Consider the following 25165-nt stretch of genomic DNA (forward strand, 5'->3'; position numbering starts at 1 on the left):
CAAGGAGACATGATGAAAAAAAAAAAATGCTTAGAATTTGTATTGCTTCTGTGTACAAAATACAGAGCTCACACCAAGGGCTAAAATATCATTTGTTGCTCTTGAGGTTTGATTTGTGAGTAACAAATCACCCCTAATTGGAAAATTACAAATAAATTCATGTTATTATATATAAAATTAAGCAAACAAGAAGCTTACATTCACACCGAAGAAAACCATGAAGGAATAAAAAAATTAAGAAAAAAGGGAGAAAAATAGAAATGCCCAAAGAAGCAAACTCCAATCACGAAGAATTTTAAGTCAGCTTGGTAAGTGAGGATGACATTCCAGTTAAAAGGACCGAGGTCATATTCAACGACAGCCTGCTTGGTGGTGTATGCCGTCATTTCTCTCGATAACCCAAAATTTTATCTTTTTTCACATATGTACCACACAGTCCTTATGAATTTACATATCTAACATCTATAATTTGATACCAAGGTCACAGGCGATGTCATTGGCAGCCCTTATAGGCAGAAGGGTTGGAACATCAGTGTCAAATTTCTTTTATTTGTTTGTTGCCATTTTTAAATTTATTTACGTTCTCATGCGCCTTCTTTGCCTTTGAAGAGAAAATATCATATCCAGACTCTGAATGTAATTTGTATCCGGAGTCTGATGGTGGGACGTCACGTGTCAAGTGGGCCTCACGACATTGGTCAGTGTTAAAAATGATGACGTTTACTTGATACATGACGCTTCATCACTGAACTCCGGAGTCCGGATGTAGTATTTTTCCCCTTTGAAGTGGAATTATAAGAGCAAAAGTACTACAAGAGATCTAATCTGCACTCATATTGAACAGGTTGCTTAACATCAGAACCATTCACAAAGATACTAATAAACTCATCAGACAGAAGTATGGCTTCAGTATGAACCTGCACATTCACTGTAAGAAACAGTTTCTAAAATCATTTCAAATTAAACTTCAAGCAATACAAACTCCGCACGTCCACTCCATCCTCTCCCTCTCCCATTGAAATCACACAAAAGAACGACATTGCCTTCACATATCCACAGGCACCCGTTGATACAAATGAGCCGGAAGCCTGGGAGTCGCCACAGCCCTCAGCGGCGTGTGCATGAAAGTCACCATTCCCGGATTCTCCCTCATATCCACCTCCTCCGCCCTCACCCCTTCCGGCAACGACCACTCAAAATGGTGGATCAGATGCCCCAGCATGGACTGCACAAGATTTATTCCCAGCTGCGCGCCGGGGCAGACCCTTCGTCCCGCGCCGAAGGGGAGAACTCTAAAATCATGTCCCCTGATGTCGACGTCCTCTTCCTGGAACCTCTCCGGCAGGAATTCGAGGGGGTTGTTCCAGGCGGCGGGATCGCGGGCGATGGCCCAGACGTTGACGTGAATGTTGGAGCCTTTGGGGATGTCGAAGCCGCCGATCTTGACGTCGGCAGTGGATTTGTGGGGGAGCATGAGGGGGGTGGGAGGGTGGAGGCGGAGGGATTCCTTGACGACGCATTGGAGGTAGGGGAGGTTGGGGAAGTCGGATTCGGTCATGATTCGATCGGTGCCGATGATGCGGTCCAGTTCGTCTTGTAGCTTGTGTTGGACTCGGGGGTTCTTGATGAGCTCCGCCATGGCCCATTCGACAGAGATTACGGTGGTGTCCATGCCGGCTGTGATCATGTCCTGTAAGATTTAGTAAATCTCATAAATTCAATCTGATCGTGTCATCTGTTTCCAGACAGATCCTTGAGATAGTGATAAAATTCAAGGATTTCAATAATTGCAAAAATTAAGTTGAAGAAGATTTAGAAAAAAAAGAACACAGACTTAGGTGTTGTTTTAATAATGGATTTAGGTGTGATTTAACTTAAATTTATCAAATAAAAAAGACAAATTTTAAATCCTAAATTTAGTAAATTCAAAAATTCCTCTCATTTTTTTATAAAAATCTTAAATTTACTAAATCTAAATTTACATGATTTACCAAAATTGTCACCAAACGTAAAAATCTCTTCAAATGGAAATATTTACAAACTTCAAAAAATATAAATTTATTTCTAACAAACTTCGAAGTAATTAACAAATGTTATTAATCTACTACAAGAGTTAATAATTTCATATTCTCATCATTCTATCAAAACCAGACCAAAATCACCTTTCCAAGCAGTTACGAAAACTTAATTGCCCGCATAACTCTAACAAAACTAACTAAAAACCACAAAAAACATCAATTAGATAGGAACAAACACAAGATCTAGATAATAATGAATCCAGCAGGGACAAAAAAAAAAGAACTTTATGGTACTTACCCAAAGTAATCCGATAATAGTATTCTCACTGAGATCATACTTCTCCTGAAGAGTGAGCAGCGCATCCACAAAATGCAGCCTTGCGCCATCTTTCTGACGTGCTCGCGTGTGCTCTTCCATGATGGTTCTGGTCAGGCGATCCCTTCGAGCGCCGTGCTTGGCATATGCCTCCTCATCCAGTGGAATTATCCATCTGATCCAGTTAATGTACTCGGCAAGAGAGAGAGATGCGCCGAATTTGAGACCGTTGGCCACTATGGCCTTAAATTCTGTGCCCTGCTCATCCAACACGCCCTCGGAGTTCACAAAACGTTTTCCGAATGCCAGCCTTGTAATGTTGTTGAAGGCCACACCTGAAAGGTGGTTCCTAACCACCAGGCTTTGCCCAACCTTGTCTGAAAAAAACAAATAACAAACAGCAAGGAGTTTCATTGATTTGTAGTACTTTGTAAAAATTTTCATTAAGTTATAACATTTGTTTTTAAACAAAAGGTAATTTGATCAAAATGTCAAAGACATTACTTATGATTAATGATTTAAAATAGACGCGCGGTTAATTTCAAATTGACAATTTAAACAAAATATTGTTGATCTTAATTTAATTATTAAACCAATGCCATCACACTAAATCTTTTAAACTAATCATATCTTTTTTCTATAAAATTAATGAGGAACATATCATAAAATATGTAGCCCAAATTTCATCATATTAATGAAATGATCTTCTCTATTAATTATTGAGTTGTCCTAGGGCAAAATCAGTCTCTTTTTCTAGAGTGCAAAAAGTCTCCAATAAACTCGAGAAAAATTTGCGTACGTAAGACTTACGCAGTGCTGCGTACGTTAGGAGGTTATACAGAGGGTAGGGTATTGGGGGTTATATCCGTTTATATCCGTGTTATATCTCCGGTATTAGGGGTCATAACCGCGTTATCTCTTGTAATTCCCCTGTAATCTACAAATATATAAAAACAGAAGCGCAAAATTTATTTGTAGGTTATAGGTAGATTACAGGTAGGTTACAAGTAAGTTACAAGGGTGTATAACGTGAATATAACTCCCCAATACTGTATGAATAGCATATCTAACGTACGCAGCGCTGCGTACGTCTTACGCACGTAAATTTTTTTCCATAAACTCAGAGTGGGGGAAACTGCAACAACGAAAAAAGTGACACTAAAGACAAAGACAAAACTGATATTTCAGTAATTGCTCCCTTGGAACCTACATGGGTCCGCCCGAGGACCTTCACATTTTTTCACTTTAATACTTAATATCGAAAAAAAGAAAAATTATGTTCGAATCTCTCGCACCTTATTTAAAATTAAAAAAACTAATGCAGGGGGACCAGCTATGGGGGTGAACAATTAATCCTGGCTTATGCTCAGAATAAATGGTTCAACTCTTTTAAATGAATAAAAGATAATAAATTACAACGAACATATATTTCCAAAGTAATCTTCGACCATGATTTCAATTTCATATTTAATCAAGAGGCGTGATAAATTTGAAATTAGCCGGATGAATTACTAATCCTCGCTTAATCTGCATACGCGATTCCATTCCTTTAAAATATTAAATCTGGTCAACAAATATCGTGGGCACCTCGACTACCACACCACACCAACCACAAAACTCAAATTCCACGTCTTAACATAAAATAATGAAATCTCAACAAATTCTGGTCAACAAATATCGTGGGCACCTCCACTTCCACACCACACCAACCCCAAAACTCAAATTCCACGTCTTAACATAAAATAATGAAATCTCAACAAATTTAAAAAGCAAGAAATTAGAAACTCGTATCTGGAGGTTTTTGGTTGCGACTTGAATTTCTTTGAAATCGGATTTAACATCCAGATTTACGTTTGATTTAACGGAACCCATTGGATTTAATTTCACGTCTTAACATAAAATAATGAAATCTCAACAAATTTAAAATGCAAGAAATTAGAAACTCGTATCTGGAGGTTTTTGGTTGCGACTTGAATTTCTTTGAAATCGGATTTAACATCCAGATTTACGTTTGATTTAACGGAACCCATTGGATTTAATTTTTATTTTTCTTTTATGTATGAAAGAATTTAAGTTAAATTCATAACTAAATTTCGTAAATAGTATGCGACAAAACACCCCTAAAATTGTTTGAAATCGAATGCGTCCGCGCAAAATCATTATAAACAAAGGAAAACAAAAAAAACAAAGATGGATACCCTTTCGCGTCGTCTCCCGAAAAATAGATTCCACCATCGCAGTAACCTCATCCTCCCTAATCGGCCGCAACGCCTCAAGCCGCTTCGGCGAGAACAGCTCCAGATTGCAGACCTTCCTAACTTTCACATAATGCGGTCCGTAATCCGCCCAAATCAAATCCGTTCCATTACGGCTGAATCGAGCCGCCGATCTACTCCGAGGACGATCGGCCAGCATCTGATCCTTCTCCTTGAGCACTTCCCTTGCTAGCTCCGAGCTCGACACAACCACGTTCAGCGTCGTCCCAAACCACACCGACATGATCGGACCATATCTCGCAGCCCACTCTGCGAAGCATCGGAATCGAACCGGTTTGATGTCGTAGAGGTTTCCGACCACCGGCCATGGCCGGGGGCCGGGAGGGAGGCGGAAGTGGAGTCGCCGCCAGATTGCCGCCGCGATTATGATCGCCGCTGCAGCTACGCCGGCAGTCCAAGGCGAAAATGCCATTTAATTTGCAGCGATTGGATGGGGCTTACAGCTGAAATTTGCAGAAGTTCGGTGAGAGTGGGTGTATTTATAGGTCAGTTGGGGCAGAACGGTAGGTGAAATGGAAAGTAGCTACCATCATATGCAGCAATGAGTGTGCGTTAGTACAGAGAAAATTAGAAGAAGGTTATGTGATGTTGATATTGCACGAATCATAAAGAATGTATTCCGATCATATGGCAATGTTCTATTGTTTCGATATTGGGGTGCTGTACTGGATCTTATTATTATTATTTTAAAACGTTTTAATAAAATGATTGCATATCTAACATCCGCAAATTAATAGAAAAATATGATATTTTACGAATTAAGAAAAAGAAAAATATTATTTTTATAAATAGCTGAATTCAGATTTATGCCATTTCGCTTTCTCTGATTTGATTTTAATTTGGGTAATAACTTGTGAAATGCAGATGATTAATATATATATATATAAAGAAATAAATTGGTTGACATGCAGTAAATATATTTGGTCTTAGAAGCTCCAAAGGTAGTTTCATATAAGTTGTTGAATTCTTTTGAGCTCTAGGAACTTGTATTATTTATGAGTACATACAATCCAGACTTTGAATTGCAGTAAGAAAATGAAATATAGAGAGAGAGAGACAAAGAAAGAGAGAGAGAGAGAGAGATGAGAGTTCTGAGAGAAAATCTACGAAAATATATTTAGTTCTTATCTATGATAAACCGAAAAATCAGACCCGTCAGAGGTTCCTTGATTTACAGGATGTTAGTGAAAGAGAGGAAGGGAGGGATTTCACTAGAAAAACCATCCCAAGATCTTCTTTTGACTCCCCTTTTATACACAAAGGAGAAAAGCAATAAAATAATAAATGAAACACATTTTGTACTGTGCGACGTTCTTCCCCGATGTCTTGACGAAAAGACTATAATGTAGGTGTGAGGCAGTGCTAGTATGATGCCCATCTTTGGTGTCAAGATGAAACAAATGAGAGACACATAGGGTGCTCATTGGTTAATCCTATGTGAAACTTGACTAGTCTTTGCTCAATAACACAATTGGACAAGCCTTCACCTCGGGGCACTTTGTGCTCCGTGTCTAGGGAATAGTTTCTCAAGCTGTGTTAACAAGATAGATCTGCTTTTCTATTAGGCACCTTGGCTCCTCAAAGGGAAATGTTTCTTCCTACATTTTCAGTTTGGCTATTGAGATCTTGTTTGGTCTGATCCTAGGTTTTTGTTATGGTGGTAATGTTGAATGAAAGTGAAGTCGGGTAGGTCCTACATGTAGTTCGTCACTACGTTGTCTAAAATACACAAATGAGAGACACATAAGAGAAGTTAGAAGTCATAAAGAACATTAATTGTAACACTTATTAAAAATTAAGTGACAAACTCCCTCTGTGGTTTTTAAAGTGTCGCAAAAAAACTGTGGTGTACATTTCATTAGAGATTTTGTTATCGAGTTGAGTAAAATCCCTTCGATGGAAAGGAGCATCCAAAGAGCCCGTATGGAGGTGAATCTCCATCATAGAAGTAGATGACTCTCCTTTAGTTGATGGAAGAATCACCAAAGAAATCTAAGACTTTTTTAGAAAGATGAAGTTTCTGATGAGAGTTCTTCCTCAGATTTATTCAAGATATATGTAATCTAATTGAACCCCTTCGAGGACACACTGTGAAGGGTGAGTTTGACAGAAGAGGTATCATATTTTCTCTACAAGAATCTAGCTGTTAAGGGAATGTTTCTCTTAATTTGAACTTGTGGAGGGAGAGCTTCCTAACATACCAAAGGACCAGGAGAACCTTCCACTGAGGCTCTCGTCAGACTTGGCCTTGCCAATGAAGTTCCTCTAATTGTATTCAAGGATATTTGATTTATAGGCTTTAAATCGATACCCTTTTATAACATGTGATAGTCGTGGTGTTGGCGAGACCAAGGACCAACCATCCTATCAAGAAGAAAATTGTGAGGATCACATGATGATGAAGGCGCCTCTCTCAGGAAACCTGTTGCTAAAGTTGAAACTTTAGATCGAGGTGACGATGGCTTATTTGCTAAATGTAAAATAAAACAATATTGACAATCTAAAACTTCTTTCCTTCCTGAATATGTTTTATGCTTTGAGAAGTATGTAAATATAGTCGATGATACATCAGCGGTGCATAATTTCATACATTTAAATCCCTCTAAAAAGAAACAGGAGTTCAATATTTGTTATACAGATCAATAATTCATATCACCTGAGACATTAGTATCGAATTGGATGGGCAATGTTAGAACTTGAAGAGGATATACTATATGACGGGACAAGTTGGAGAAGGTATTGAGGGAATAGTAGAGTTACGTGAACAAATCACAATTGCAGTAGTTAATAAGGGAAATGAGGATGCCTTGAATATGTTAAAAAATTATTTTTGCAACATTGTTGGCTGGAATTTTTTTATGTAGAAATTGGATAACATATAGATCTTTGTCTAATGCTTAAATGCATTTTTGTACTGACATTTTTGTTTAGAAATTGGATGTCATGCATATTTTTCTTTATCACACTTAAATTACTTTAAAATATGTTCTAAATATATTCTAATTGGTACATGGTTCAATATCTTATATATTTAACAACATTTAGGGTGATGTCATTGTCTTCAAATTGTGTCGAAGTTGTACTCATTTTACTGCTGTAATTTTCTTGCAATTTCGAAAGTCTTAGGTGGTATAAATGTAAAATTTAAAGTTTAGGTGTTAGAATCTGATGAATAAGAATTTCGACAGATTTGTTTGCCTTCATGATTGCAGTCATGTTAATGTTTTATTTATTAGGGGTTTGGAACATCGATGTGAAACTCAGATTTTTCTTTATACTCTCATTATGTTTACTTGTATGTACATCTAATGTAATTTGACCAATTTCAAATTTCAATGCCTCCTACATAAAAATAAGGAAAGTAGAGGAGACATGATGAAAAAAAAAACCTGCTCAGATTTTGTGTTGCTTCTAATGTGTACAAAATACAGGGCTCACACCAAGGGCTAAAATATCATTTGTTTCTATGAAGGTCTTAATGTATTTGGAATGAAATACCCAAGAAAACCCATTAAGGGATAAAAAAACTAAGAATAAAAGAGAAAAATAGAAATCTCCAAAGAAGCAAACTCCAATCATGAGAAATTTATGTCAGTTTGGTAAGTGAGGTTGACATTCAAGTTAAAAGGATCGAAGTCATATGCAAAGATAGTCTGCTTGGTGATGTATGTTGTCATTTCTCTAGATAACTTAAAATTTTGAACATGTGTGAAGGAAGTTTGTGCCGGGTCTAGCGCCTAAGGTCTAGAAACTAGCACCATACTTCTAGGGCTAGGTTTTGAACATGCATGAAGGCATTTTGGGCACCTAGACAATGCTCTAGCTCCAAAAACTCTAATTTATGTCGGAGCACCTAACGAAGGATTTTTTTTGATCCGAAAGCTATAAGAGATCACATATGAGTAAATTATGATCCCTTAACTTCGAAAATGAGTGTTTTTCTCATCCTTTGATTAGAAAGTATGTTGGCAAAAAACGCTTTGGACATGGCGCGGGTAAGGTGTTTCAAACCCTAATTTTTTTGTAGCACGAGTAGAAGGACTCTGTGACCTCCCGTGACCGCAGGGAGGCTCTGAACGGATATTGAGGGATGTCTAAACACCATAATGAACATCAACCATGTTTGATTTCCTGGGTGATTTCGTCTAACGATGGATTCTCTCGGGTAAGGCCGAATCATCGCAGACTCTAGTTTTGTCTTCTGAACACGCACCAGGAGGTATTGGAAGGGTGTCTTAAGCTATGAGATGCTATGAATGAATGGTGAATCATCCCGAGCCAGACAAGTAGACACCTTACATGTGTGACATCAAAAATTGACGCTAATATTCATCTTCATTGTGGTCATCTATTCTGTTAGTTCTATGTTCTAATGTTGAACAACAAATACCCACTCAAACATGATCTCCAGCTCCTTCTCAGCATCCTCCAGCTGAGCCTCTACTAAGGTCGTCCGTCCTCAGCTACTCTTACGTATGCATTGATTTATTTCACCTTCATCTTATATTATAAAGCCATGTCTCTCAATCTAAGATAAAGAGAAGATAAGTGATGTGTGACTGTGAATCCAAGTAGCTAGTACTGGGCGACCATGTGGCATAGGTCTCTGAGCTGAAGGTTATTTACAAACTTCTACAAGCCATTCAACCAAAGCACATAAGTTATGGTCGAAGCATACTCATCTGTCTCTGAAGGTTGTCAAAACCAATCCTATAGCACATTTATTAGGGAAAAATTGGATTTTGAGATGAGGAAGACTTTCAACCACTCTTCCTATAGTGAACATCAGTAGCCCTTAACTCCCTTCAGTTTCTTCTTGAAAGGTAAAGGGATGGAGGAGTCAAAATTTTTGGTCGGAGCCTTGCCCTTCCTCCAACATTATTGTTCTTAGAAATGGCGAGCCTATGTTTAGATCAAACTCCAACTAAAACTTTTCTTTGACATGACTTTCCTCAAATATTTCAAATTCACCTACTCATTTGATGCAATTAGAGACCGAGGAGAAAGTAGGCTGACTTCTTCTCCTTTAGAGATATGACTAAAGCTTGAAGATGATGGTCAACAATCTTCCTGTGTTAACAATCATTCTGATGACCCTTCAACATCTGATCAAATGACTTTGGGTTTTTGCTCCTCTTAAAAGCGATCCCTTAGAGTCCCAAAGTTCATTAACAACAATTTTTGTATCATGAGGGTTAAATGACTGGTAATAGTGTTTGGAATGAAATTTTTTGTTTTCAAAATTGAGTAAATTATTTATGAACCTGGGATGGTCCTGATCGCCTGGTCATCCTCTTCCACAGCCCCTTCCCTCCTAGCTTTGGAAATAGTATCGTTTCTCTTCCTTAGCACTTTCTGTAAAAGTTGTGCAACCTTCTTGATTTAAAGCCTACATAATAGTGGGTCCCACTTTTATTATTAAAGTGATAGCTATGATTGGAGAGCATACGCCCTCCATATGTAATAATTTCTCCTCTAGCACAGTTGATCTTAGAGAGGCGGTACTCGAATTGTTAATCACATTACAGGTGACAGAAGACTCGTATAATAGTCTCTAGTCATTCTTTAAAAACAAAAGTATTTACATATCCAGTGTCTAAATGTTCATTTTTTACATACTTTCTATGCATAAAAGGACGCCTTTCATTTCTTTTTAATTTGAAATATATTAATGTAAAAATTAAAATAGGTTTTATATATATATATATATATAATATGTAGTATGTAAATGCCTCAATGTATAATTTTTATATGTTACAAACTTAATTTTTAAAAATGTAATTTTTATATAAATATTGCATGTCGAACACATATCAAAATATTTGAATAAAAAAAAAATTGCTAATATCAATGTATTAGTTTTTTAAATATATTTAAATATTAATTATATATGTTGCATAAATAAATTTCAATATTTAGATGTTGTATATTTAAATATATAAGAATTGTGTAATATGTATTTAAATTTCAAAAAATGATTTATTAAACCAAGATCCAATGTAATATGTATGCAAATTTCAAAAAATGATTTATTAAACCAAGATCCAAAAATATTAATATTTAAATTAATGCTTCCATTCATATCATTAGACATAAACAAAGCTACCACCGAAAAGTTTTTATTTTAAATTTTTTTAAATACTTTAATGATTGCATATATGAAACATAAATGATGGAATTTTGTATTTCATACTAAAGAATTGAATAATAATTAGGGTTTTTTTTAAGGTCCTATAGCCTATCCATTTAATTTAAAGGATAAAAGGTTTGGATTCCTATAAGAGCAAGCTTTGCATTTTATTACATCTTGCAAAGAGATTATCTCTAAGGAAAACTCTCAATTAAAATAATAACTTGTGCTTCTTTCGAGTTCAAATTTTAATTTTGCTATAGCACATTTCAAATCATTAATTGGGATTGGCGCGGCAGAAATTAAGCATATTTGCGTCGGCTAGATTAGACGCAGATCAGACACAAAACCGATGATATCTAAGGATTGACTTTAGATTTACGTTTGATTTGTTCTGACATTAAATTGAGGGTCGGTAATTTTATTTCTGCCTAATTTACGTCGAAATATTCCGGTTTTTAGATTTGATTATATGCAACGTAAGCCGACATTTGCGTCTGAAAATTATGAGACGATGAATATTACCGTCTCATTTACTAGTCATGGTGAAGCCATCCACACATGACCCAAATCTAACATTACGTACTTCAGCTGAAAAATTCGAGTATGGTTAAAATGTCTTCAGGCATCACCATGTGATGAATGACTTATTGAGTTAGCATCAACAGATTCAATACTATGTCAATCATCTATGGGGTTGTACGCATGGAAGCCAATAATCTCTGAAGTCAGGGTATGAGCTGAAAATAAATGAGTTGTTTGTATGGAGTATTTTTCTAATTTTTATTATTTCTCCCCCATTTGTTTGAATCTATTCACACCACAAAATCGGCAAGTCATCGCGATTGCATGGGCATTGTAATAGATCATGCACCAATTAACACAACAATCAATATTTTGACATTATATCCCTAACTTTGAAACCAACCTTTTCGTTCTTTACGGGTCATCTGATACTAAATTCTCTACAGGATTAGTCTCTTTCAATAAAGTTGCTACCTGATTAAATGCTTCTCTTGGCATGTTAAAATCAGATTTGACAGTCAAAATTCTCAGTGTCACTAATAACTTTATATGTGCGCGCAATCATCCCATAAAAGTTGTTGTGAAGCGTTCAGTAAGTTATAGAACTATTTTGTTTTGTTATTTGGTGTTTTAGATTTGTGTTGAATGTTCCCAACAAATTGAGCTCTCTAAGCATCATGGACCATTTTTTCATATGTGACAGGATCAAATTCCTCTTAAGGGGGGGGGGCATAACTTGTCAAGGCACCTCCTTGATCAAATTGAACTTCAGGTTCTTGCACACCATGCGCAGTCAAGTACCAACAATTAAGTTTGAATCTCTTGTGGTAAAGCTCCAACTCAACTTCTTCAGGGTCGCAGAAGTGCTTCGTTTTTGTGTTTCGCACAAATACATCAAAACTTACCCTCAGAACAATAGAGGGGCAATTGTGATGTCACCTACACAAATTCATCAACGTCATTCAATAACTCATCTGTGAATCTTATTCATCCTGGATATAAAATGGAATACATCCAAGCTATCAAATTATAGAAACTCATCTGTAACATACATGTAATTTTACAAATCAGTGCAATTATACTACAAAAAATAAAAATGAAAGACTTGGGCAATATAAATATGAAAATTTAAGGTTAGGTGTATGATAATTTAAGTAGGGTTGGCCAAATGAATCATTTTTTTTCCGTTGTATCCTATTGAGTGTTAAATCTGGAACATCTTTCTTTCTTAAATTAAGACAAATCTCAAACATTTACTCTCCTAATTGGGTCATCAGTTAGTCAACGTTTGATGTGACCAAATCATCTAAGGTGACACTCTCTAATATTGTATTGTCATTAGACCTATTACAACTCTTTCGTGGATATATTCGTTTTAAATTTTGTCTCTTAATGTAAAGCCCATTCATCCACCTTAGCACAATAGGTCTTATGCATTCGGGTTAACCATCATAACAAATCTTATGCATTCCTTCACTTCAACCATCCAACTTGAATTTTACTAATAACATCCCCATCTATATCACCATCATTTTGAACAGTTGACCCAACATATCTAAAATGTTTCTTCCTTTTAATGACTTTATCATCCATTGTTATAACCCCGCTACTAGATCCATTACTACTAAAATTGCATTTAATGTATTTAGTTTTATATCTACTCAAACAAAAACATTTAAACTCTATTGTTAATCTTCATAATTCAAGTTTTTCGTGAACTCTCTCTAATGTTATCCACAACAACAATCTCATAAGCAAAAAGCATTCACCAAGGTACATTCTCCTGTAAATGTCCAGTAAGAACATTCACCAAGGTACATTCTACTGTAAATGTCCAGTAAGAACATTCATAACTAAAGCAAAAAAAAAAAATAAATAAAACAGAACTATTCAAGCAGAGCTGAAGGATGAGAACTATGGGAGTTTTGAAGGTCTCTATAAGCCACACGTACGTCATCTTCCGAGCTAGCTCTAGCTGAAGATGAGAACTATGGGAGTTTTGAAGGTCTCTGTAAGCCACACGTACGTCATCTTCCGAGCTAGCTCTAATGGCAACTGTACTGTGGAGATTCTTCCCGAAGGCCAGAAAACCCGTGAGAAGGGGGAGAGGGAAAGGGAAGAGGAAATGAGAAAAGAGGAGTCACGCGGTAGGTGGAAACGAGGCTTTTGGGTACAGGGAGAGATGAGCGGGATGCGGAGAGAAAATGAAATTGAGGCGCGCAAGCTAAGTAAGTTAGTTTATTTGTGTGAGATTTGCATCAAATTTGCTTCGATTTAATTTGATGCTAACAAATAAACTATTTTTGCTAAAACCGAATCAAATTTGCTTCGGTTTAATTTGATGCTAACAAATAAACTATTTTTGCTATTTTTTCGACACAAACTTGAATCAAAATTCATCGCAAATCCAAAAGAAGTTTGGCCATTTTCGGAACACTTATACCAAAGAAATATCCGACGCAAATAGAACACTAATTATGATGTAAATGTCATAAATTATTTCTCGCTACTTAATAACCGCAAATCCAATGCTAATATTTGCGTTGGAAATATCTGACACAAATATCATACGCTAATTTTATCTATTCCTGTAGTGTGATTCAAATCTAGAACATTGGTTTTAAAGAGGCAAAACAGGGCATGGAGAAGCATCAGATACTGAGAGGCCCTTTGATACTTCATACTATTCTATAATTGGGCTTAATGTTTTTCTATTGAGATTTAATTTCAAAATTTTGATTTATCAATTTATTATAAATTTGGGGCTTACAATCCCACTACTTAAGATTGAGCATAAATTCTAATTTGTTAGAGCCTATGTCATATAATGGGTAAATAAATTGCCTTAAACTTAAAACAAAGGTGAATATTATTAATATGAGTTAACAACTCAAATCTAATCTAAGAGGGCAATGGAACTTAAGAGAATTATTTGAGTTTTAAAGCTAGACTGCATAGATCGAGCAACTTAGGAAATGAAATGCATTATTGCATCTACCTAAAATAAATTATATAGTATTTGACTTATTATTAATTTCTATTTTATTTTATTTATGCTCATACATGTGGTTTAATGCATGTATGCATGTAAAGTCGGTCAAAATTGAGGCAAAATCAAAATATATGCATGATTCCTCATCAGTCAAATGTCCCATTTTGTGCAATTGATGAAGTGCTGATAGAATGAATATGAGAATATGTGAGTGCAAATGATTTAATAATTTCTAGAATTTTTTTATTTATTTTTATTAATTAATTTTCTTATATCTTAATGCCAATGTTGCTCTAATCCCTCTTTCCACCCTCAAGTTTGATGTCACTCATCTCACAATACAAGTGGGGAAATAAGTGAGATGTTGAGGTTGGCTCTCACACCTCTAGATTTTATAAAAGAGTCATATGCTAATATATGCAATATTGATTTTTCAAACATAAAACCTCACAATTAGAATATATATATATAGAGAGAGAGAGAGAGAGAGAGAGAGAGAGAGAGAGAGAGAGAGAGAGAGAGAGAGAGAGAGATATATATGTATGTATATATGTATGTATGTATGTATGTATGTATGTATGTATGTTTATATATGATGTGTGCTAAAAAATTTGCAGCAGGAGAGTAACAGATTATCGTCTTAGCATGGTACGAAGGTTCAACACACACTCAAAAGAGAAGAAACAACTAATAATGACACCAAAAGTTTTTACATAGAAAACCCAGAAAGGGAAAAACCACATGGTCTGACCCAGTTGAGGAGCTCCACTATAAAAGATGATTACAGTTGCAGTCACTTATCCTACATATGAGAAAGTGTTATTGAGTGTTTCAAGTTACAACGTCGACGTGCTGATGAATTTATTGCTAGGAACGGGCGACGAACGATAGCGATTGGCGACGTCCGGTCGAAGCTGTTTGACGGTGGTTGGCGGAGACCAACGGTAGTCTATGGAGATAGGCTAAAGTCGACGACTGTAGGTGTTGGTCGACAGACGTCAGTGGTTTTTTACGGTAGTCAGTGGTAGTGGTGTTGTACTTCAGCTCTTTCTCAAAGCTTCAAGTTCTTTCTTAGATCTCTAACTTTTCTTCCCCCTCTCATGAGAGAGATGGGGCTCTATTTATGGAGCTCTGGGTGTAAATAATGTTGAAATATAAATCACTTTGATCGAACGGCCCAGAAAGATTCTCTTAATCAAATGACATTTAATGAACATGTGAGTGTTTCAATGATGTCGGAATTGAGTGTTTTTGAACTCGTTGGATTCGTCTTGTCGAAATGCTCGATTCAATTATAAGTTTATCAGATATAGCATTTGTTTGACCTTTCAAATATATTTAGAAAGTTTCCAAGTGTGGTTTAATGGCTTGATTTGAGCTTGATTTGACTTGCATTTGACCAATTTTGATACCATCGAGTCTGTCTTGTCAAGCCGGTTAGTTTGACTATAAGTTTGCTAAAATCAAAGAGTTGGATGACTTCTAATTGAAGTTTAAATGTTCATTGATCTAAACGTTTTCTCGAGAATTGTGTCATACCTTGAGATTTTGTTATGGTCATATGTGGGCGCGCGCGCGCGCGTGTGTGTATATATATATATGTTCGTCCATTATAAGTCCCCTCAGATTAGTCGATTCCCCATGCATTTAGGGTGAGGTACTCAAATAATTAGGCGCATTAGGGATGGTCGGGGTTCGTATAATAGTCTTCGGACATTCTTTGAAATGTACCGTCAACCGTGGCCTGTTGGTAGAGCAGCATTTTCAAAGGTCTTAAGTCCCTTCAGGTCACGGGTTTGAATCCCCCTCTGGCCAGTTTAACGGTAGTGAGGGCAGTCATCGAATAATTAGACATATGGGGTGACTGGAAGCTCATATAATAGACTTCACCCATTCTTTACGAATAATTAAAAAAAAAAAAAATACACCGCTTGATGCTATCCCGCACTATAAATGAAGTCAGTGAGGCTAGAATTGGCTCTTTAAGCCCTCAAAGGCTATAAAAGTCAACGTTATCATATAAAATATATTTATTTCAGCTTGAAATCCAAAAATTATTTTAATTACATAACCAATTCCCAATTATCAAAAAAAAAAAAAAAATCTATATACATATCACTCAATTTTGATTGCACTTCTAGTATCTAAACTTAAATTTATATACATAAATATATGCATCTTATCTATATATAAAAAATATATATATTATTTTTATAATATTATTTTAATATGTTTAGCCCTTGTTTAAAATTCTAAATTGGCCATTAAGAAGTACATAAATGCCACATTACTTACTCATCCTCGATGCCACCACCCATCAGAATGCCATTATCTTCTCACACCGTCTCCATTCCTTGATGCCACACCTGTATGACAAAAATTTATTGTTATTAATAAAAAGTTATGCCTCAGCAATATTAATTTAAAATAAGTTAGCTGTTCCCGAAAAATTTATTTACAATATAACTTACGGTATTCATTTTATAACTCATGAAAATTTATGTTATTTATTTAATAACTTATGTCATAACTTATGATAACTTATGATATTTATTTTCGTAACTCATGTAACCCCTAAAATGAATAAAGGTTACAAAGTTATGTCATTGATTTTAATAATAAAATCAATTAATTTATTAAATTATCATAAATCCTATTGATTTTGTTAGAATAAAACATAATTCAGAGAATGAATTGTGGTTAAATAAAACATAATTCAGAGAACGGGTCATCTCTCCTTCTAATATACCCCGTACACTTCTTTCCATCAGAAAATACATAAAGTTTCAAGGGATTAGAGAGAGAAATTCAACTCTTCAATATCAAATTTTATCATCATGAATACAGGTATGTGTTATTTTATTATAGATATGTAAAAATCATGAATTTAAAAGATGTTGGCTATTATGTATTTTTAGAATTTGTGTCATAAATGTTAAACATGAATTTCTAACAGCAAAATGTACCTCTAGACCCAATGTGAAAAGAGTTAAGATAACGAAGAGCAAAATTATATTTCAAGAGTAAAAATGATATTTCATGAAAGCTAAAATATCAAATTATTTTCTCATATAACTAAAAAATCTGAATTTGAGATGAGATAATTGCTCTTCTGGACCCTACCTGAGCATGCCCTTTAAACCCAACCCATATTTTTTCTTTTTTATCACATTCTCACTAGTTTGGTTGGAACACGCATTAATACACCAGTTCGGTTGTTCAAAAAATAAATCAAGTGATTGATTTAAAAATATCAATGTCTCTTGGTCTACATGTAATTATCCCAAATGTTTCTAGTACAAAATTTTGAGCAAATATAATTTATAATTAAAATTCATTGTTTTATTTTAAACAAGAATGGATCCTAAATACTTGCAATAAAATATGTTCTTAGTGACTATATTAAATTTTATTTGTTTTCAAATACGTTTTAATTTCATTATAACATTTAAAATAACCATGAGAGAGATATAGCAAATCTATTGAATGATTATGAATGTATTTATATTAGATACTCCTATATCATTTTTAAATTATTAACATAATACACACATGTACATTCTAAAGTGACTTTCCTAAGTTACTTGGAAAGCCCGCACATAAATAGGCCTTTTGGGCCTATTTGGATTAGGCCTTTCTTAATACTAATAATATCAAGCACCAAGATCCTATAGCTAAAAGATCGTACTTGTCAGCCACATCTACCGAAGTCATAGTTATAGAAATTAATCCTTGAGAGAACCTGGTGAGCTCCTTAGCTGTGCTCGCCCGTATTTATTGAACTCATTTGTGTCAGCTCCTCCGCCGAGCTCGCCTGTATACATCAAACTTGTCCGCTGAGCACGCTTGCATCTACCAAGCTTCACTATCGAGTCCATTTACAGATCCTTCAAGGTTGCCTAAATGATAGAAGAAATGGGACTCTAACCCATCATTACTTATGCCTATTTATGACTTACACGATACTCATGATGATATCTTTTCGACAACAAATCTCTTACAGGCTTCTAACTGTGCGGTCTATATTATAGCATTTATTTAATCATTTTTTTTTGTAGTCCTATGAAGGTAAGGACGCCCTCTTACTCCGATGCTAGAAGAAGATGATGATTAGTCACATGGTCTAGAAGAGAATACCTTAGAAGTGTTGGATGATCATGAAGTAAGATGGAGAAGAAGAAGACGACGACCATTTGAGAATACATTCTCGAGAGAGATTGTTGAACCTGAAGCACCCAAAAAGTTTAAAATATCTTCCTTCAATTCTTATAAAGGGAGAATAGATCCCGCTAGTCATGTTACTTCTTTACAATCGACTATATTTATTATGAATAAATGAATCGTTTAAATGTCATTTATTTCTCATGACCCTGTAGCACTGTTTTTGTTCAATAACTTGCTGATAGAAGTTATTACCTCCTTTGGTGAATTCAAATGAATGTTCGTGCCTTAGTTCTCTAGTGCTAAGAGCTCATAAAAAAGTTCTCAAGTTTTATTAAAGATTCATAAACACATCTAAATGCTTGAAAAGTTTTATCACTTGTTTCCAACAAAATATACTTCACGTTGGAGATCTCCATCCCACCGCCGCTCACGTAGCGGTGGCTCAAAGCCTACACGAGGCCCATTGAGATATGCACTTGGCTTGCAAAACGACAAACTTTAGCCAAACCTTTAGAGCAGGTCAATAAGCATATCTCAATAGAAGAATACAATTCTTTGTCGAGTCCTTCTAGAACTAGGAAATCATAGGGTAAATTCTAGAAAAATTTGCACAAACACTAAGATTCAAAGAAGAAATTTGTTGGCAAAGATTATCCTAGTTCTCCTGGAAAGCATTTTTAATGGCAACAGTTGGAGGAACCCGATCGAAGGTTGGTCGTGAGAAGACCAGAAAGATGGCAAGAACAATCTCTATCCTCTTTGATAGAAATAACTTGGTTGAGAGTGTTGATGGACAAAGTTGCAGAATCCATCCAAATCAAAAACTTTTTCAAGAGAACCTCATTGATGAAAACTAAAATTTTTCAGCGCAATCCAAACAAGTATCATGGTGACCATGGGAATAATACCGAGTGATGACACTTTCAGAATCTTATCAACAAAAAGATCCTACTAAGGAAACTAAAGAAACTTGTAGCGCTAGAAGCCAACACCCAAAGAAAAGCCAAAGCACATATTGAAGTTGCTGCCAATGAATAGGTCCCTACTAGAATAGTGCAAGTGGTGTCTGCTATCTTCGGTGGAGATGGATCGGAAGCCTCACGATGGCCAAGCTTGAGGCGATTAATGATAGCGGACATTTACTCCATTGGTCTGACCAGATCAGCCTCTCCAATTCATTCACTCATCACCTTCATGGAAGCCAACTTCGATAACATAAATCTATTAACGACGTGGTTGTAGTAATTGCGTTAATAGTCAACTACTAAATCAGAAGCATACTGATAGACACAAGGATTTATGACATCATTCTCTTTGGAAGAGATTTTGAGAAGATGAACATGAATAATGCTAAACAACTACTTCTAGTATGTTGAATGGATTTTTCGGAGAAAGAAAAAAAAAACTTGTTAAATCACCTTCCTGCCATTAACTTTGTGACAAGTTAATAAGCATTATACAACTAAGACAGATTTCATATTGATGGAGGCCCTAACCACTTTCAATGTCATCTTGGGTAGGCCTGTACTCAATGCATTCAAAGCATCCACTTACCATATAGCTATCACATTTTCTGGGAAATGAGATATTATTACCATTCAAGGTGATCTAGTCTAATCTCAAATGTGTTACCTGTGAGTTATGGGGAACATGTGGTCCTTCAGCTCGAAACAAATAAGGGGATCATTTTAAAAGCAACTGAGACAGCAAAGCAAGTATCCATCTAAGAAGAAGAACAAGAAAGAATACTTCAGATCATTTCAAACCTGAGCAAAGAACACAAATAATACATAGCCTCAACCCTATAATATATAACACCCTATAACTATGTTCAGATCATTTCAAACCTGAGCCAAATTATTAAAGCTTTGTTCACGACGTAAATGTCTCAACCCTATGGGTTCACCACAATCTATCACTTGGACCGTGGATGAAATGCCCGAAGTCAACATCAACGACGCTTGAAATAGACTCAATATCAACTCCGGTGCTAAACCCATTAAGAAGAAGATGAGAGTTGTGGTTATCATCCTGGTTGAGCCTATCCTGCAGAAAATTTAAAAATTGCTAGACTTTTAACTTCATCCATGAAATAAAATATTTGCATTAGTTAGCAAATGTTGTGATGGTTCATAAGGCAAAGAACAAATAGAGCATGTGTTTGAACTTCACCAACTTAATTGAAGTCTGTCTGAATGATAGCCATCTTTTGCTATGGATCGATGTCGTGGTCAACCTAGACATTAGACATTTCATTATGAGTTTTCTTAATGCATTCTTGAGATACCATCAATTCAAGTTGCATCCCACCGACACCAAGAAACTACTTTTATTACTAGAAAAAGAGTTTTTTGTTAAAATGTCATATCTTTCAGCTTTAAAAATACTTGAGTGACTTATCAATGGCTAATGGATATTATATTAAAAATTCAAAAAAGGAATAAATATTGAAGTGTAAATTGATGATATCCCTAATTAAAAGTAAATCACTTAGAGAGCATATAGAATAGTTAAAAGAAACTTTTAATACTTAGAAGATTTAACCTTAAGCTTAATCCTAAAAAATGCAGACTTAAGGTATATAATCATGGAGAAGCTTACATTAGCATTAATTTTCTTGCAAGAAAACTACAATCTTATTTTCAAGCCAATATGATCCACATGTTAACTGACCATATGCTCAAATCATTATTATCAAGGCCAGATCAGTTTGGGAGGATCTTGAAGTGTTCAGTTAAATTAAGCAAGCTTAATATCCCATACATACCCATAACAATGATTACACGGCGCAATTAGTCGTTGACTTCGTAGCAACCTTCTCAAAAGGCCTAACCCATGATGAGGTAAATATTAAGGATAGGCTTTGGCCATTATCCATGAATCGAGCTTCAAAACCCCAACAGAATGGAATTGGTATGGCCTTGAAGAGCCCTTAAGGACTCATACTTTATCACTCTATATTTATTAGAGATACTTGTGCCACGGGCGGAGCAGCACGGGCGACTCCCTGTGCAAGTTGTTCAACTGGTTGTTCCCAGGCTACAAGAGGAGGTTGGGTCGACTAGTCGGTGCTCGGACCACCCCAACCTGCTTCCAGCTTATGCTCGACTCTTTGCCCATCGAGGACCTTGAAGCAATTTACATGACCAAACTTCGTCCACCGGATCATTAGCCTTATGTTTCTTCATCCTCTTCACTCCCTTTGACCTCTTCTCTCCCTCTAGTTTCTTCTTGGCCTTTGGGCAACACCATGTCACAGCCAGTCCAAAGGCAACCGTCATTATTTCCTTATTTAGAATCTCATCTGAAGGGTTTGGAACATTCACTATAAAGGCTTTGGAAGCTGATCAACTCAAACGAAGAGACGCGGAGCAAATATGAAATGAAAAAAGGAGTCTCGCTCGCCCTATTCATAAGGATCATGAGCACAAAAATTTAGGAAGCCAAATTATTAAAGCTTTGTTCACGACGTAAATGATATATAATTTTGTATTTAATTCACATATTTTATCGTAGTTGTCGCTTGCAAGAAGTAAGAGAATTGAAAAGCTAAAATATATACATCGAGAATGTCAGCACGAATCTCAAGGATATCCAACGATCTAGGAGATAAAAAAAATACAATTAAAGAAGGTCCACCAACAGAAGGCCAAGAGCCCCGTTAATATAATTGGACGTAGTAATCCAAACCAAAGTCAACTGAAAGAGGTCATCTAAGCCAAAGTTTGTAAGACAAAAGACGTCCATATGGTCTGAGTCTGAACCCAACGAAAGGCTCAGCTTCTCAATTATATCAGCCATGCTAGAAGCTCCTTATAAAGGATTGATAGATAATGATGACAGAAGAAATCTAAATATTCTCCTCGGTTCTCCTTATTGACGAGTGAGCTACCTATCGGGATTCAGTGATTCACTCTTTATCTAATAGCCTTGCATGGCTCAACCAATAGGAGGTCCCACGAGGGATCGACGGTCGACGGTCAGCTGTTTAACAATTAATTCAATTGAGCCAATCCTCTCAACCCAATGTCAATCGAAGGCTATCTAGCAACCTCGGCTCAACATAACCAAACAAGCAAATTTTACTGAACCAAAGCTGATCAAGCTTTGTTGAGTCAAAGGGTAGCCGAACCACAGACATGTACATGTAAAATACCTAAAACACATCATAACACCCTATTTTCTTATGAATAGATAACTATTCTATTAGAAAATTGCTAATCAAAAAAATGTTTTATTGTTCATTATTTTGCATCTCTCTCCCTTTCTCTCACTAACCTTTGAGGTATAATTCAAGAACAGATTAGAGATTCAAGAAAAAAAAAACTAAAATAAATGATTCTAGACAGCTGTTAAGATTTTAATGAGGTAACTAGAAGCAAAAACACAAAACAGGTTTTAAAAATCATTGAAGCTAATTTCAAATCAAACATGAGCTAAAACGAACAAACAAATTTAAATTTAGCCTAACAAAAACATGATATTCATAAGCCATTTTGAATATAAGCAACAAAAAAAAAAATCTATACCGAACACTAATCATGCACGAGCCTGGCTAATTTACACCCTTATCCACCAAGTTGATAGCTGTAAGAGGAGAGTAGAAATACATGGCCATATTAAACGTGAAAATTCACATTAAATTATTGCTAACACTAACTTATTTGCTAATTCTCAAAGCTACCGCATTATAAATACGCCAATAGCATCCTCCTCCGGGCTTTTGTGGCCATTTTAGTTCATGTGTTAGTGATCTGAATACAAAATATTTAAATTTATAATTTTATATTAAATCATATTCCGATTACTTTAAATATTCAAATATTCTACCTTGAAACATTTCAAAAACACAATGTGTTTGAATGTGTAGCAAATTAATTTAAAAAAAAAAAAACAAATTCTAACGTGTCAATTGCAAAAGCAAAAAAATAAAAGTTAAAGACTTTCCAATGAATAAAAAAACCCCTATTTTAGATAAAACTAGTCAATTGCCCTACCTTGTGAGGGAGAACAATTCATTGTAAATTTATTTAAGATAAAAGAAAAAGTATTATCCACAATTCAATGTAAATTTAAACTATCAAAGAAAGGAAAAAAATATTGCATCAAGATTCCTAATACAATATTACATAAGTACTCTAATCAAGGTCTGCCACGTGTACATACAGACCCACCTAAGTCAAAAAAAAAAATCAAGAAATTTGATACATGGATGGGTCTACTTGTACACGTGGCAGTCCTTGATTGGAATTCTGATGCAAAACTACATCGGTACTAATGCAATATTTTGTCCTAATACAATATTACATAAGGACTCTAATCAAGGTTTGCCACGTGTACATACAGACCCACCTAAGTAAAAAAAAAAAATTAAGAAATATGATACATAGATGGGTCTACTTGTACACGTGGCAATCCTTGATTGGAATTATGATGCAAAACTACATCGGTACTAATGCAATATTTTTTCCCCACGAATAACTGAATATAAAAGGAAACTAAGGTGCTTACAATTTTGTTTTGTGCATCTAACACCACTACTCATTTTGAGTGAATATAAATGGAAACTAAGACGGCTATAATTTCTTTATGTGCATATAACACGACTCATTTTGAAATTCTACCCAGCAAAATAAAGTGAGTAATAAAGCCAACTTCAATTCACATAGATCCGATAAATTAACCAAATTCAATAGCATGAAAGTATATGCAATTATTTCATTCATTCGGCTACAGATCTTATAAATATCAGAGTTTATATTCATAATAATAAATTTGTACAAAAAAATATTACATAATCAAGCTTCATATCTTAATCAAAGTTAAGCATCAATACATAGGCTAGTATATTTAAAACATTATCCTTATTTGGTCTCAATCTTATCTTACCCTCTAAAGTAATTTTCAGTGAGCTATAAAGCAAAGCAGCATGAAAAATTTTAATATAAAATTTAACCACCCTAACCTAACTAGGTCATAGAGGCCACCCTACTGGCAAAATCATCCAATCATTTTCCAAGAAAAAAAAGGCATAATCTTCGTATACAAACAGCTCACCAATTTTCAGATTATTCAAACCAACTCCATCGATCCAACAGGAGATTCGATCTGACCACCAACTCTAGTGGTTTATTCTACTCCCTCTATACTCTTTTGCGTGCAGCATTTACAATTATCTGATCTATGTTAACAAAGATTATATTAGTTGCATATCAAGTATGACCTCCAACAAAATGATCTGAACTTCTAATGGTTATTCAAGACTTCAATCTGAAGGTAATAATATATCAAAACTAATTACACGGATTAATTAAATATATACTAGAATTCAAATTTAAGAAAATATTTTTTTAAATGATGATTTCATAGTTTATGGAGATTTGAATTATTTACGTAAATTTGTACGATGCGAGGTGATGATAGATTTACATGTGTAATAATGATTAACTAGCATAATAAGCCCTATAATTTGTTATTTGGGTTCACTTGATGCCGCTTCTCTTGATTGATTTTAATGTCCTCATCTCATTTGATGGGAAAGACCCTTTTTATGACAAAAAGGTAAAAAATTTGTCCAACGGCTACATTCAAACATAAAGCGTATCGTGCAATGTCCAAATTGATGTTGGTCAGAAAATTATTAACAAAGGTGAACTCCAAAAATTGAATGAATTCTCCCAACCATATCCTAATTCAGAAACCTAAGCTCTTGATAAATTCTACAAAGTTTGAAATGTACTTGGT

General features: G+C 35.2%; 1 protein-coding gene and 1 long non-coding RNA gene across 3 annotated transcripts in view; both read right to left on the reverse strand.

The window, feature by feature from the left end:
* Window positions 1-870: 870 nt before the first annotated feature.
* On the reverse strand, window positions 871-5053 carry LOC110024997 (cytochrome P450 98A2). Its single transcript, XM_020725228.1, has 3 exons — window positions 4533-5053; window positions 2317-2711; window positions 871-1690 (listed from the first exon to the last, which is right to left on the reverse strand). Exons 1-3 carry the CDS (start codon window positions 5020-5022, stop codon window positions 1046-1048), a joined length of 1530 nt encoding a protein of 509 aa, XP_020580887.1. The 5' UTR covers window positions 5023-5053; the 3' UTR covers window positions 871-1045.
* Window positions 5054-5080: 27 nt separating this feature from the next.
* LOC110025006 overlaps window positions 5081-25165 on the reverse strand; it is a 55301-nt gene continuing 35216 nt past the window's right edge. Inside the window, exons 2-3 of one of the 2 annotated variants that reach the window (XR_002294071.1) lie at window positions 16553-16623; window positions 5081-5133 (exon numbers count right to left, since the gene is read on the reverse strand). This is a non-coding gene — a long non-coding RNA (uncharacterized LOC110025006). Of the gene's footprint in view, window positions 5134-11825; window positions 12205-16552; window positions 16624-25165 lie in introns of those variants that run through there. The other variant, XR_002294072.1, reaches the window with a different exon arrangement.

The sequence above is a fragment of the Phalaenopsis equestris genome, unplaced genomic scaffold (genome assembly GCF_001263595.1).
Source record: "Phalaenopsis equestris unplaced genomic scaffold, ASM126359v1 Scaffold000002, whole genome shotgun sequence".
Classification (NCBI taxonomy): Eukaryota; Viridiplantae; Streptophyta; class Magnoliopsida; order Asparagales; family Orchidaceae; genus Phalaenopsis; species Phalaenopsis equestris.

Excerpts from the sequence above, each read along its gene's own strand:
- LOC110024997 (XM_020725228.1), bottom strand. The coding sequence starts at position 5,022 with ATGGCATTTTCGCCTTGGACTGCCGGCGTAGCTGCAGCGGCGATCATA. Across the intron at positions 2,712-4,532 it reads TCGGGAGACGACGCGAAAGG|ACAAGGTTGGGCAAAGCCTG; the intron begins GTATCCATCTTT and ends TGTTTTTTTCAG. Across the intron at positions 1,691-2,316 it reads CTATTATCGGATTACTTTGG|GACATGATCACAGCCGGCAT; the intron begins GTAAGTACCATA and ends TAAATCTTACAG.